This window comes from Amblyomma americanum, chromosome 1 (assembly GCF_052857255.1).
Source record: "Amblyomma americanum isolate KBUSLIRL-KWMA chromosome 1, ASM5285725v1, whole genome shotgun sequence".
NCBI classification, from domain to species: domain Eukaryota; kingdom Metazoa; phylum Arthropoda; class Arachnida; order Ixodida; family Ixodidae; genus Amblyomma; species Amblyomma americanum.
In genome coordinates, this window is record NC_135497.1 from 234375253 (window position 1) to 234390170 (window position 14918).

Below are 14918 nucleotides of genomic sequence, written 5' to 3' on the forward strand. Positions count from 1 at the left end.
CTGGGCCAGACTCGCTTCTAGTCCTAAGTTCGCCTGATCCCTCAAGCCCAACCACAGTGAGCACAACTGTCATTCCTGTCGCCAGGCACGCCTGCACGTCACCCCAGGGCCTTGTTGCGCCTAAACGCGCCACCCGCAACACCTGCCACGCATCCCTGCCCACCTGGTGCCTTCACCAGTGCCTGTGCCTCCACTACAGACGCAACAGCTTCAGCAGGTGGCAGCACGCTTGAGACGCCTTATAGCGTGCCCCACACAACCCCGCCAATGGCCTCCGCACAACTGCTTTCTTCCGATTCTGACCCCTACATCTCGGACTTGTGCCCTCTGCCCCCAGCAAGCAGCCCCAAAGACTCTGTGGGCTCACTTGTGCCGACAGCCAGTACACCCCGTCGCCCGCTTCCACTACTTCTTAACAAGGCATCCCATACCTCACGCAGCAGACCTAGAGCCCAGTGCCGTCCACCGTTGTTTCGCCATCACCAGCGGCCGAGGCATCGCTTTCACTTTTACGGCTGCTGTTTCCCCACGCCATACAATCATCCGCACCAACTGAGCAAGCGCACAACTGCCGCCCAACTGCTGGCCCCACCCGTAGGTTGTACGACTACAGTACACCTACCTCGCCTCCAATTCCTCGACTTCTCCCGCCTGTTCCTTACGTCATCATCCTCATCCTTTGGCTCCCCTCGCCCTTTGCGCAGCAGCCAGGCTCGACCGCCTAAGTTTGTTTCACCCGCCAGGTGGCCTTCACGAACCTAACTGTGTCCTAGACTTGACCAACCTGTACAAACTTGTACATACCGTTTCTTTTTCCTTTATCGCGCAATGCACCAGGGGGGAGCATCTGTAGCGGCGCTGATGAAGATGAAGTTGGCGTGACCTGCCTCGTGCAGAACAGAACGCTCTTGGCAACCGATCAGGCCTGCAATGTCAACAGCCTGCTTCGCCGGCTCACCAGCCGCGGCTACTGGGACCTCCAATAAATCTGGATCACCCCCCCACAAACCTGTGTCGCTTCGATCAGTAGTGTGTTCCGGGATCACTTCCAATACTGGAATCCAAGCTTCGTCAGCATCCTACACATTGTCACCCTATTACGGAATCGGATGGTAGCATGGTGTCCTCTTCGAAGCATCGCATCAACGTGGTTGTCACAATGGGGCAAGGGATCCTGTAAAAATCCCGCCAATTGCATGGTGCATTGTAACCCGTGCACCTCTTTAGCGGGCGTAACAGCAGGCGTGACAACAATCGGAAGGTCCCTGTCACTAGATCAAAAAAATAGCCTGGCTGCGTAGTTTCGGTTTCTGAGCTTCGCCACTGCCACGTGACAACTGCAATTGCTGGCCCGTGCATTCGCCGGTAGTCCAATCCCAGCTACGCCGGGTTTTCGAATGCCGACTGGCGTGTCACAGGTGATTTCTTTTTCCTTTTTAGAAACCGTCTTGCCGTTCCGACGCCAGTGTGTATTCCCTCGCCCCTTGCTTGCATTTGTGTTGTTCTTCCAGCACACTAAAAAGGGCGCTCGTCACGGGCTTACAGGTGTTAGCACGATGAAGCCGTCTCATAAGGCCTTACTGCGTCTTCGCATTTTCGGCAGTTTTTTTTTTTTCTGGGGGGGGGGGGGGGGGGGGCACAGTTACTTTTATAAACCGAGGCCTTCGCAAGAACCGAGCATTAATTCTAGTCCCTTGAGCTCCAAATGAATGAGGTTTTACTAGTCATCATGTTATTTTTTGTTGCCAGTCTTGTCATTTTATGGATTTTGTTTTGCATGACCTAATTATAGTTTGGATACTGTTATGCTGTCTAATCAAGTAGTATACATTTCTGTGTATATCATGTTTCTTGATACGGTACTGAGGCAGTCTAGTTTTGTTTATTTTAGTTGCAAAGACCATACACTATTTTGAAAAAAATAAGGGCAACAACATTTCCTTGTTTATCATTTTCTAAATTTTTTTTCTGTACTGGACCGATATTCGATTCGATATTCGAAGTCATTTTATCTTCATATTCGTATTCGATTAGTATTCGAAAATTTCAATATTCGCACACCCATAATTACTACATTAATTGTTTGAGATATAGTTATACTGTGAAAATATTTGAAGGACCATTTTGCAGTCTTCTTTGGCTCTGACTGGATGAGACAGCTCTACCTTTCACAGTGCTGCAAACTGCTTGTGAGATGGGAGTACAGCTAAACAAGGTAGATGATCCTGCTTTTCCAAAAGTGTTAGATGCTATAGTTGCCAGAAATACACACATACACACAAATGAAGCTGAAGTCTTGAGCAAAGCAGAGATGAAACCACTGCCGCGAGTTCGGTGCAGTTTGGCAACATACTGCGCCAGGCGTTTCGTGCCCGCTTCATCACTAGTGTGACACTGCATATCCCTGCATAGTCCCGGCAGCTACAGAAGTTTCAAACATGCAGCCCTTTAGTGGCGTCAACATGACAACAGCTGCTTAGGATGAAGCGTTGTGATTGCTGCCACGCACAGCACAGCCTGAACCGTCAGCTTAGTTTTTCACAAAGTTCCTCAATGATAAGGGGTGAATCCAGGGCATGTACAGCAGTGTGAGTGTGCAACCTGCAGGAGGCTTGCCTATGCATGCTGTGCATTTCAGTTTCCTTGGTGCCACGCTAGGAACGCAGTTTTCACATAGGATGGGCGTTCTGTGTACTTATGTCTGCACCTGTACACATTTCTATGTATGACTAACTCAACAGTTTTGCCATTTTGCAAATGGTGTGCTCTGTGCTATTTCACTGTAAATATTCATTTCAAGAAACTCTCACTCATGCCAACTTTTTTTAAGGTCTCTTGTAGTTCACTCCAATGGGGAGATAAGATTAGATGATCTGCTCGGACAGGGCTCCAATGGCTGGAGCAGCACAGTGCTAATTGAAGGCCACTGGGAGAGGCTTTTATCATGATGATGAACGCAATGTGTGGCACTATATATACACAGATGCCTTTTCGACACAGCATTCATGCAGGTGCTCAGATGCTGTTTACCTTCCAAAGTGGCCTAATTTTACCCATGAAAAAGCGAGTTTAAAAGGCAACTCATCATCATCAACCTTCTTACACCCACTGCAGGGCAAAGGCCTCTCCCATGTGTCTCCAATTAACCCTGTCCTTTGCCAGCTGCATCCACCCTTTGCCTGCAAACTTCTTAATCTCATCCGCCCACCTAACCTTCTGCTGCCCCCTGCTACGCTTACTTTCTCTTGGACTCCACTCCGTTACCCTTAAGGACCAGCGGTTATCTTGCCTTCGCATTACATGCCCTGCCAAAGCCCATTTTTTCCTCTTGATTTCGACTAGGATGTCATTAACCTGCGTTTGTTCCCTCACCCACTCTGCCCGCTTCCGGTCTCTTAATGTTACACCTATAATTTTTCTTTCCATGGCTCGCTTCGTTGTCCTTAACTTAAGCTGAACACTTTTCGTTAGCCTCCACGTTTCCGCACCGTAGGTGAGTACCAGTAAGATACAGCTGCTCTTACCTTCTAAAGATACCTTCTAAAAGGAAACTACGGGTTTTTTTTTAACATTTTGAGTTTATAATCGCATTGAAATCTTTAGAGTCCGCTCTCTCCGGTGCAAAAAAACTTTCGCAAAATACCGAGTAGAACTATTTTAAAACAGAAAAAACTAGGAAACCGAAACTAAGTTTCGTCCAAACTGACGTCGTGACCTATGACGTCATGGATACTGCCCTAAAACTTATCGTGTGTGCATTAATTGGCTATACAGGCGATGGTAAGCAACAGCTTTGGTCATTTTATGTCCACACTACCAAAATCAAGCACAAAGTTTTATCCTTCAACAAATGCAGAACGAATATCAACAAGCATGCCAACCTGTGACGTCACACGTGAAAGGTTGCTCATAGAAATCACCCCGATTGAAGCCACGAAATTGAAAGTTTTAAAATTCATTTGCACTGCATCAAGACGTCGCCAAGCTGCGAAATTTGGCACAAATGACCAAAAAACTGCGGTGAACTTACCCTGAAAGTTTCAGTAAAATCCGCAGAGGTACAAAAAATGCCGGAGTTGCTTATTAGCAATGAAGCATTTAAATGTACTTGACTATGAGCGGCTAGCTGCCACACCATGCACACTGTATTGCATAGAATATAATACCCGTTGCAAGGGATCAAAGCTGCAAGCAGCTGCACAAAATAGACGAGATGAAAGAATAGACAGTAAACAGAAGGTTACCTTATTCGCTTCTGCGAGCTTCTGCTTTGAGTAGAACTCTCCATCTGCTTTCATCTTTTCTCGAGAGAAATGCATTTCATCTGGAGAAGACAGAAGGAAGTGCAAGATAAGTCAGGTAAAGCAAACAATTATTTTCTTCTAAAAAAGCAGAAATGTTGAAAACAGATATTAACTATACAGACAAATTCACCTTTAGAGGAACTATGCCCAAGAATTTATTGCAAAGGAACAGGTTGGAAGAAGACATTGATTAAATAAGACATTGTTCGGTTGGTTTCCATTGTTCTTAGGGTTCGATCGTCACCGCAGCGGCTGTATTTCGATGAAGGCTGCTGTGTGATGTCAGTACTAATAAAAGAACCCCAGGGGTCGAATTACGGAACAGCCAAATCACAAACCTATCAGAAACAAATCAATTAGTCCCACTACTATTGGTCAATGTGTTCACCAGGCCATGTTGACCAATAGGAGCGGGGATTTTTGACCATTTTGTGACTGCTTTGAGATTGTCATCTTTCTGTAATTTGGCCCCGGGTGGTATGAATTAATCCGGAGCTCTCTTATACGCCATCCCTCATAGCCCACGTGTGTACCGCAGCGGTGGCCAAGTGGTTGAGCATCCGCCTCGTATGCGGGAGGTGCGGGGTTCGATCCCCAGTGCCGCCGGGTACCCACCGGTGATACAATGGGTACAAGCTTTCCCCTGGTCTGGTGCTCGGCTTATTTAGGGTGAAATGCTTGGGAAATGGGTCTTTGACCCCACCTTGAGAAAAAAAAAGAAAAAATACCTTGTGACATGGCGCTCTTTGGCCATAGCTGCCCTTGCGCCATAAAAATCCATAATCATCATCATAGCCCATGTGTTTCTTCAGGATGTTAAAACCAACAATTCACAATTCTAGGGTCCTTCCTTCATAAAGCTTGAGCGCAAAACCCAGAACTAACAATTAAACAGAGAATCGCTAGATGGTACAGTTGAGCCCACTTATAATGAACCTGTCGGTTGTGTGCATTTTGTTCACTGTATCCGAAATTCATAGTAAGTGTACTTTCCGTATTAAAACGAAAAAATTGAACGTCAAATAAAAGTGCCATTACTTCTTAATATGCTAGGCAAATGCTAGACAAGCCATACACTGTACTCACTTGCCTAAGCATACAATCGACTCCCTTCAAAATGAACTTGTGACATTAAATCGGGCAAACGAACATGTGACATTCAATCAGGCAAAAGTCTCTTTTAACACAGCAACAAGCTTTCCAGAAACGCAGGGGCCCAGACATCATTAGTTCTCCTTAAAGAAATGTCCTACATGGCAACAGATCAATTGGCACAGTAAGCTGTAAAAGCTGTAATACACAATTGGTTGACTGCCGGTAACATGCAGGATTTATGAAAATATTTTTTGCAGCACATAACAAATATTCCATAAGCGAATCCCCCTCATCTACCATATATACTCGTGTATAAGCCACACTTTTTTTCATCAAATTTTCTCAGGTGCAGGTTATACATGAACCAGGCCTATAGCTACACATTAACACATGTAGTGCCATTGCGAATACTGTGTCAGATATTTAAAAAGCTGGAGACAGATACGAACATTTTATTTCACCATTCATCGCCGCTTTGGCACTAATCACCGTCTGGTGAGCTCAGTTCACAGGCACTCTCACCGCTGTAGGATGAGCTCGCCTCATTGGTGTACTCCCAAAGCTGGTCGTCCTCTGTGCTGTCCATGGCGTTTGACAGCCTCATGACTCTAATAAAGATCTTTGAGATGGCGTCCGCTGACAATAAGCATCACGTGTGCAGAATCCAAGCGCGCACTTGCTGGAGGGACGCTCACTTCAGCCGTCCTGTCGGAGTTGTTCCGTGGTTGCCCGTGGCCATCCATTAGGTGTAGCACCGCTAAAATTCAGTCTTGAATGGCTGGTTAACGCAAACATCAAGCGGCTGCAGCACGCTTGTCAGGCCACCAGGAATTACTGCCAAGTCCGTTCGGCAGCCTGTCAGCCGGGTCTTCACTCTGTCTGTTAGGTGCCCTCTAAAGCTGTCGAGCACAAGAGGGGCTTTGCGGCGTAGTAGGCCTCCTAGTTGCTTCTGCCACACTGTTTTCAGCCAGTCTATGACAAACTGTCGGACATTCAAACTTCTTCTTGCACCCGGACTACGATAACCTGGGGGAACGTCTCTCCTGGCAGAGTCTTTCTCTTAAAGACTACGTAGGGTGGAAGTTTCCTTCCATCAACGGTGATGCAAAGCATCACTGTGCACCTGTGTCGTTCGGCACCAAGAATACGCATGGGGACACTTTTTGCCCCTCATCAGGCGCATCGAACGAGACAAGGGTCTGATAAGCATTGCTTATCTGTGAGAGGTCGTACTCATGCTCCCTCCAAAGTGCGCTGACAAAGTGATGCAACTTCATTATTTGGTCCTCGTACTTGACTGGCAGCTTCTGGCACAACGTTGTGTCACGGCGGATGGAGAGTTGGTGCCGTTTCAGAAAACGTTGAAGCCACCATCGACTGGCTTTCAAGTCTACAGGTCGAATGTTCATTCACTGAGTGATAGCGACTGCTTTCATACGGATCATTTCCGTAGACACCACAAAGCTGTTGCTCCTAGTACAGTCGAGCCCACATATAACGGCCCCACTTAAGATGAACTTTCGCTTATAACGAACGAGACCTGTATAACTGCAAAATATACATTGTTTCAATGGCACAAAATCACACGTATAACGAACGTCATTAAGCCCCGCTGATCGGTTACAGCAAATGGACGGCGTAAACCCGGCGCCGTGATACGAGATAACCTGCCTCCAGCCTCTTTGTGCGCCCAGCGGGCGGCATGTTTTCCCAAGACTCATCGCAGGCCAACTGTCCACCCCGTTTCGCACCACTCTCGAGCAAGCTACCCTTCCCCACCGTTGCGCCTTCCAACATCGCCCTCCTGCCCCTCCTCGTTACTCTGCTCCCCTCCCCCGCACTCTCTTGCAAATCCGCACGTGGTCTCCGCGATCAGCTGCGCCGCCGCCAGCGCCGATCACGGAGGCCACGCTCTGTGAAGCAGGCCTTCCGTGGGAGCCAAGAGGTGGCTCCACTGATGCTCATGGACGGCCCTCATTAGTCTCTCCGCTGGCGCTGTGCGTCTGTATCTTTAACTTGATTGGCTTGATTGCCGCCTGTGCACATTGCACGTCTACCCCATCGCACGCTTTTGTCATTCTTGTTGCGGTGTCATTTGTGTTTTGATGGCTTCATTCAAATCTCGGGCCCTGGTTGTAATTCGGGATGGCGGACAAGAACACTGTGCCCATTTCCATTGTAATCAGCAGTAGAGATGATGAAAGCAGCCTGAAGATGACCAGCCCGGTGGGGATTTGTGGCAGCGCGTCATCAACTTCGACATGGGGGTCATGAATTGGTTAGAATGACTTTATTTCTGTCGATGACGACGCCGACACCACGGAACCGTGCACGGACGAGGGCATCATTTCTGAGGTGCGGGACGAGAGTGATGTGGAGGAATCAGATAAAAATGAAACTTCAGAGCCAGCACCCATAAGCGTGCCTGTAGAAATGAGCTACATAGAGAGCCTCAGAAAACTTATCTATGTCAAGGGCCTCGGCGATAGCACGCTTCTGCTTTAAATAAACTGGAAACCTCCCTCATCGGATCTGCGCTGCAGAAACAAGACATCCATCACGGACTTTTTCACAAAGAAAAAATTGTGTTTTGACAAGCAACTGTCTTTAAAGCTGTGGTTCACTTACTACGAACTTTGGGATATAACAAACGGACACCGCGTGACGCTCGACTATAGTGCAAATGTACTCAACGAGGTCCTCTTCAAGTTTTGGGAACTTGCACTGTTTCCCACCAAGGTCTCGCCAAGGTCTTGCATTTGCATACACCAACAGCGAACACACTTTTCGTTGACATCAAACTTGTGCCTGGCCTCCCGCTTACCATGTTCCTCAGTGCATCTTGCCACCTTAAGTATGAAGCTTACAGTGTAGGACTGTCTGCGCTTGCCCATTGCTTTTTGTTTCTTCGCATTCAAAAGCATGCAGCCTGCCACACGATGGCGCATACAACACAACAGATTCCTCAAGCAGTCCACACATTTCCAAATGAAGCACTAAATAACAAAGACCAAATGGCGCTGGGCAAGGCACCGTGAAAACCGGAGAAATCCACGGAAGCGTCATGTTGTGCAACAAAGGTGATAATGAATGCGGTATGAGAAAAGCAACTACAGCCATATTGTAGCACTTTGTGGGACTAGGTACATTTTTGGTGAATTGTAGTTTTTTTTTTCTCAAATTTTTGCAGCCGAAAAATTGGCGTGAGGGCTACCACGAGGGCAGCTTATAGACGAGTATATATGGTATACTTAGTATCATTACTGATTTTATTTCTGGAGTCTGCATGCTCAGTTTCAACCTTATATTTCAGCCGCTTCTGCAATTCCAATAAACTGAATAGATTTCAAGTCCAGTGATGTTCGTCATAAAGGGAGCCTACTGTACAGCAGACATACTATGGTACAAATTGTTAACAATCTCCTATGAACAATGACCACTTTCAAGACTTGCAAAATCATCATGGGTAAGCACTCTTTCACTAAGCGCATGCTATATAGAACCAATTTCTGCTAGGCTGTTCCCTGGAAGAAATGTCATCCTGCTGCTGTACTTCTCTTTTTTGCACCGCCCTTGGCCTGGGACAGCATTAAGTTGGAAACACCTCACACATTTCCTACTGCCAGTGCACCACTAATAGTCAAATGACTGCCTCTCCCTTGTTCTTAAGCAGTCATCCCAGGTCCGAGTGTGAAAAAAGCATGGCAGTGGAAGCAAAAATTGAATTGAGATTGTGCTCTTCAGAAAGCTAAGCACAGAGCGGCTTCCTCATATCTTATGAAGCAGAGCACAATACTGTCACACATTGGTGAAGGCAGTCCAGAAGACAGAGAAAAGGGCTTCCAAAAGGAACTGTTTATTGGGCTGACCTGCACGCACGAAGGACTGAATGATTCGGTGGAGGCAAGAGCAAAAAGCGTGTTCAGCGGTTGTCGAACAGAATTCCCATCACTCTTAGCTGCACTCAATTTAAAGCTGGCAAGGAACCTTAGAGATAAGGTACCGAAACAAACTACAACAATCTTGAACAATGTAGAAGCAGTTGCACGTGGCGGGGATAAACTAGGGTAAGTCTGGTCGCGTCTTGCATTGAAAAAAAAAAATTTATAAAGGCGTGTGCTGGTGGCTTTGATGTGAACAAACAAACAGTACAAAGATTCGCGGCAATACGCCACTTTCATCAAAGCTTCGCTCCATAATTTAACATCCTTGCACCTTAAATGTTTTAGAAGTTATGGTAAACTACTGTCAACAGAAATATTAGATTTTTTGTGCGTGCAAAGCTGTTAGTCTTTCTATCTTGACTGCAACATTATGTTTATTGGCATTTAAATAAATAAATGAACACAAATAAACCTAATGTTGCAGTTAAGCACAACCAACAACAGTCAACCACGAAATAATGTGACAAAGAAAACTTACCAAACACTACCACTTGCAACATTATCTCACACAGCAGTCAGAAAGCAAGGCCTCAGCACGGTGCTCAAGCTTCTGAAAATCTTGCTGTCGCACAAACAAACTGCAGTGAACCAATCTGTCACACCTCAACCACTTTCTCATTCCTGAGAAAAGGGCTGAGGTTTTTTTTTTTTTTATGCTGATCGGTTGGGAGCCTCGAGATCCTTGCCCCTTGCCCCGGCAAGGATCTCAACGCAAACAAGTGCAAGGAAGAGTTTCAGTCACACCAGATGGGATTTACTAACGTTAAAAGTTTCGTGAAAGCAGCATCAGTTTTTTCAAGAGCTACAAGTTACTGAGATCTGACATGTAAATCCTGTGATGCCTGCTCAACTTCCAGTCAGTTTTAATGTGAAAGCTTGGCTTGTACAATTACCCCTCCATTAAGTTCCCACTTATTACTTTTACAAGACATGTTTTCTTAATCTCACAATAATTTTCCATTATACAACAGCCTTAGAACCAGTTCAATATGTCCAGTGACATCAGCACAGCTCTCCAGACACAAGTGATGCTGTTGTTGTGTTGGGTTTAATGGCACATAAGCATCTAAGGCTATCATGTGCCAAACTCAAGGTGTAGGAAAATTGTTTTCTGCTGAATTTTACAAATGTGAAAACTTATCATTGGTGTATATGGCCTAAAATTTTAGTTCATGTTTGTTAGTAATGCGAAAGTAAAGAAACTTTAAAAATGGCTATTAGTGAAAGCTTTAAAGAGTACCGGGTAAACTTAGCAACCATCCTTGCCCCGGCAAGGATCTCGAGGCTCCCAACCCATCAGCATAAAAAAAAAAAAAAACTCAGTCCTCTTCTCAGGAATGAGAAAGTGAATGAGGTGTGCCACTAAATGTAGGAAGGTGCAGGGTCGGAATTTAGAGTTTTTCAAGGAGACCTGCTTCCATTAAAAAGCTGCTAAAAACATTTTGGATATCAATAAATGCATCTTCACCTAAAATTAATGCTGGGTGAAGGGGAATGTGTTCTTTGTAGAATCGAGTAAAATACTTTTTCCACAGTGGCTCAAGTTCTGTGCATGAGAATAGGATGTGGTGTACTGTAATTTCATCTCCACATTTTTCACAAATAGGTTTGTCTTCTTTTGTGAGTAAGAAGTTGTGGGTAAGGTGTGTGTGTCCAATACGGAGACGGCATAAAATTACTTCTTCTAAATTACTTCTCCTGCATGTACTCTTATATCCGCTTATTCCTCTCTAATCAAGTGGCCCGCTTTCATGTAGACACCGATCTGTCTGATCCCCAGCATTTCACCCGTAGCACTCCTCAAGGTGCTGTTCTCTCTCCTACCCTTTTTATCTCGCTGTGGCACCTCTCGCCTCCCAGCAAGCCGAAATTCCCGACCTGCACCACATCTTTTACGCCAATGACATCACTCTCTGGCATTCGTCTGGCTCTACCAGTCACGTACAGGACACCCTGCAACCTGGCCTAGATCTTATCGACTCTTTCCTCACCACCACCGGTCTCTCTTCTGCTCCGGAGAAATCCGAGCTTTTCCTTCTCAACCACTCTCATACCAGCGCTCGCACAACCATTTTGTCTCTCTCCAACTTCCTGGCTGCCCCATTCCTGTCATCACCGAGTGCAAAGTTCTTGGCTTCCCTTTGCATGCGGCCAAGAACGTGCAAGCCCTCCAACACGCTGTCGCCACCTGCCACTCTGTAACTCACCTCCTGCAGCACGTGGTGACTTGGCACTCGTGTCTCCACGAGGCCCATGCGTGCCGCGTCGCCCACGCGCTCGCCCTCAACAAGGTCGGGTACTTTGTACCATATGTTTCCTTCACTCAGACTCAACTTAACGTTCTTGAAACTGCCCTTGTGGGCCTCTACAAGGCAGCTCTCAACCTCCCTATCACTACCTATACCACTAAGCTCTTTGCCACAGGCCTCTTCCATCCTCTATACAGTCAACGACCGATTTTTCGGACTCTCTTGGGACCGTGAAAACGACCGAAAAATCAGGCAGTCCGGAAAATCAAATTTCACCGAAAAAATCACGACTTATTATCAATATGCCGGAGGAAGGGTCAGTTGTATTGCACACATTCTAAAGCTCCTCGTGACTAAATTTTGCCACGCGACATGTGCATAGACAACGAGCGGCAGCTGCTCTCACGAGCTCGGCCACTGGCTGTGCTGCCCTCGGCATGTCACCGATGAACGCATGGGTTGGACAAAGTCTAAACGGGAAAGCGAACACGCCGCTGCGGGAACTGCACTGCGCCCGCAGTACGATGGGCCCAGAACGAGAATGCGATGATGGCGAAACAATAGGAGCCAAGAAACAGCCGAAGCAAGCACTCCCATCAGCGTTGGCGTTCGCCGTTAAGCCTAGCAACTAGAGACAAAATCGGCATTGTATTCGGCGATATCACTCTGCGGTGGCTTGCGTATAATGGGGGGCGTCTTGCCAATCATCAAAACGCCAGTTGTTTACGGTTTTGCGATAGAAAAGTCGGGCTTTCGTGCGTTTTGCCTAGAGTACACTGACCACGCTTTGAAATGCACATCTATTTCCTCCCGCGCTCGCCGTCTCGGTGAAGCCATATGCCTCTCACACGCTTTGCTACTGCCTCTTTCCCTATTCAGGATGAAAGACTCGGCACAGATGAGTTCCGCGAACTCTGACTACTGTTCAAGTTCGTGCGGCGGAACACATTCAAGAACAGCACGAATTCGAAGCCATGCGGGCGCAATAAGCCGACTCGCGCAGAATTTCAGCATCGCAAGTTAAGAGGCTCCTTTTAAAGCTTGAATTTTGTTTTCTTTGATCAAGTTTTCAATCTCTCCTGCAGTTTGAATTAAGAGGTCCCACTGTACGCATTATATGGCGGCTTGGGTACTGGCGGCGAGTGCAAACGAGGTCCGTAAAATCAAGCAGTCAGTGGCGGTGCGTCCGAAATTTTAGGCGCTCTTATACATTGGCTCTATGGGCCATGTAGCGGTGCCACGAAAAAGTCAGAATAATGAAGCATGTCTGAAAAATCAGGCGTCCGAATTTTCGGTCGTCGACTGTATTCTCTTCTCATTCTCCACCATGACTCTCAGCTTTTCCCGGCTTTCCCTTACCCATCAGGATCAGTGGTTATTGGCCTCAGGCGGGTATCTCTCCCATTCCCATCTCCACCTTTACCTCTTTTATTCCTACCCCGGCTCCCAATCTTCGTATCTTCATCCTCCTGACCAACATGTGCCCCATCCTACACGCCAGTGGCGGCTAGCGTAGCACCATTCCGCTCTCTTTGATACCCAGGGTGTGGCCTATACAGATGCCTCTTTCGTGGCTCCTCGAGGCTCCTGTGGCTACGCCCTATACCATCCCCACCTCCCTGCACCTCAAACCCACACTAGCGGGCCATACCTGCACCCTCCGGATGCACTGTCCCTCGAGGTCCTAGCCATTGCACATGGCCTCCAGTCATTTCCCCTCCTTCCGTCTCTCACAGAGTGCACACTGCATTCAGACTCTTACACCACTATTCGCCACATACAGAACTGCACCTTGCCCTTTTCACTGCAGCAGGAGGTCGAATGAGTGGTGTCCACACTACAGCCTTCCATCGTTTTCCTCCGCTGGGTCCCTCGGCACTCAGGGATTGATGGCAATGAGCTGGCCCATCAGCTCGCCCACAACTCTGCACTGGGCGCCATTGATCCCCTGGCCCAAGACCCCGGAGGACGGTGGAAGACTCACCCTGCGCTGCACCATAAAGGAGGTCTATCTCGAGCTGCGCCTCGACAGAAGACTTTACCCTCCCCCTCATCCATCGCTCACTGTGCCAGAGGCTCGCCTTCTTCGGCACATCCAAATGAATGCTGTCGTCACCCCCTCCCACCTCTTTCTCTATCGCTACCGAACAGACCCTTCTTGTTCCAACTGGGCCGCTATCTATGCAGACCTGGCCCATTGCCTTTTCTACTGACCGGCTGCTCAGCAGTCGGGTTCCTATCCCCTCCCTTCTCTATCCATCACCACCTGGCTCGACTGGCTTGCCGCTGAAGGGGAAGAAGAACAGCAACGTCCGGTCGCCCAGGCGGTCGACATGCTCGGCCTGTAAACTATGGCCGAATAAAGGTCTACTACTACTACTACTATTTGCAGCTGGCTGAGCAGTCCAAAATTTGCGATCTTATGACGGCAAGCAAATAATCAGAACCTTTTACAATGACCTCATTATGAAAACATCATGCAATAACATATCTTCTAATTTTTTAAAGCAATGCATTCAAAACTGTTTATAGCAATGCTGTCATAGCACACTGTTGTTTACAACAATTAAATCTGGTCACTGAATGTCAGCCTTGAAAGAAACAAAAACAAGGCACTACAACCGTGCCAGCCAAACCATGCCTACAGAGCAAAAGTGCGTGCGTGTGGAGCCGACCAACGGACCGAACCGGCACAGTGACGCTGAGAAAGCGAAATAACCCGTGACATGCAGTCGAAGACACCGGGCACACCGAGGATCCTTGCCTGTCGCGGCGACACAGTGAGGAGAAATGATTGTTTCCCCTATCAACAAGGCAGAGAAGTAAGGAGCCTTGGTGGAGCAGTCCATTATTAACAGTTCCGAGGGGTGAGCTGCTCGCAGAAAACAAGCCAGCGTGCCTTTTTTTTCGTTTTCTTTTTTGCATTTTGCACGACTGCTGGCAGTGAGGGAGGTGAGAGCACGTGCGCTGTCCCATCTCCCCCTGTTCTTCGGTAACTTTGTGGATAGCACTTGCCCTGAGGGCAGGTGTTACTTAGTCAGGCGATATGCCGGGTTGCTGTTGCTGCACCAGCCATGCGCGCCATCGTACTCTCAGTCAGTGCAGTGCATGCGTGTGCCAGCGTGGTTTTTCTTGTTTACAGTCACCGTTACCTCGGTTCTGCAAGCTCCATGGATTTTCCGTCAGGAATTTCTTCTGGAAAGCAGGTGTGATGCCAGTGACGCGGAGGCATGCGTAGCTCCCGCTGGTGCAGTGATGACGGTGCTTTGGTCATCGGTGAATGGTGATGATTGCAGTGTGTTGAGTCAAAGAATTCTTTCACGCTA

The 14918-nt window shown here is 47.5% G+C and overlaps 1 protein-coding gene across 3 annotated transcripts in view; it reads right to left on the reverse strand.

The window, feature by feature from the left end:
• Nucleotides 1-14918, reverse strand: part of LOC144114784 (erlin-1-like) — a 48948-nt gene that overhangs the window by 11768 nt on the left and 22262 nt on the right. For all 3 annotated transcript variants that reach the window (XM_077648731.1, XM_077648732.1, XM_077648730.1), the window contains exon 11: nucleotides 4245-4324. In XM_077648731.1, coding sequence (XP_077504857.1) covers nucleotides 4245-4324 — 80 coding nt within the window. The remainder of the gene's footprint in view (nucleotides 1-4244; nucleotides 4325-14918) is intronic.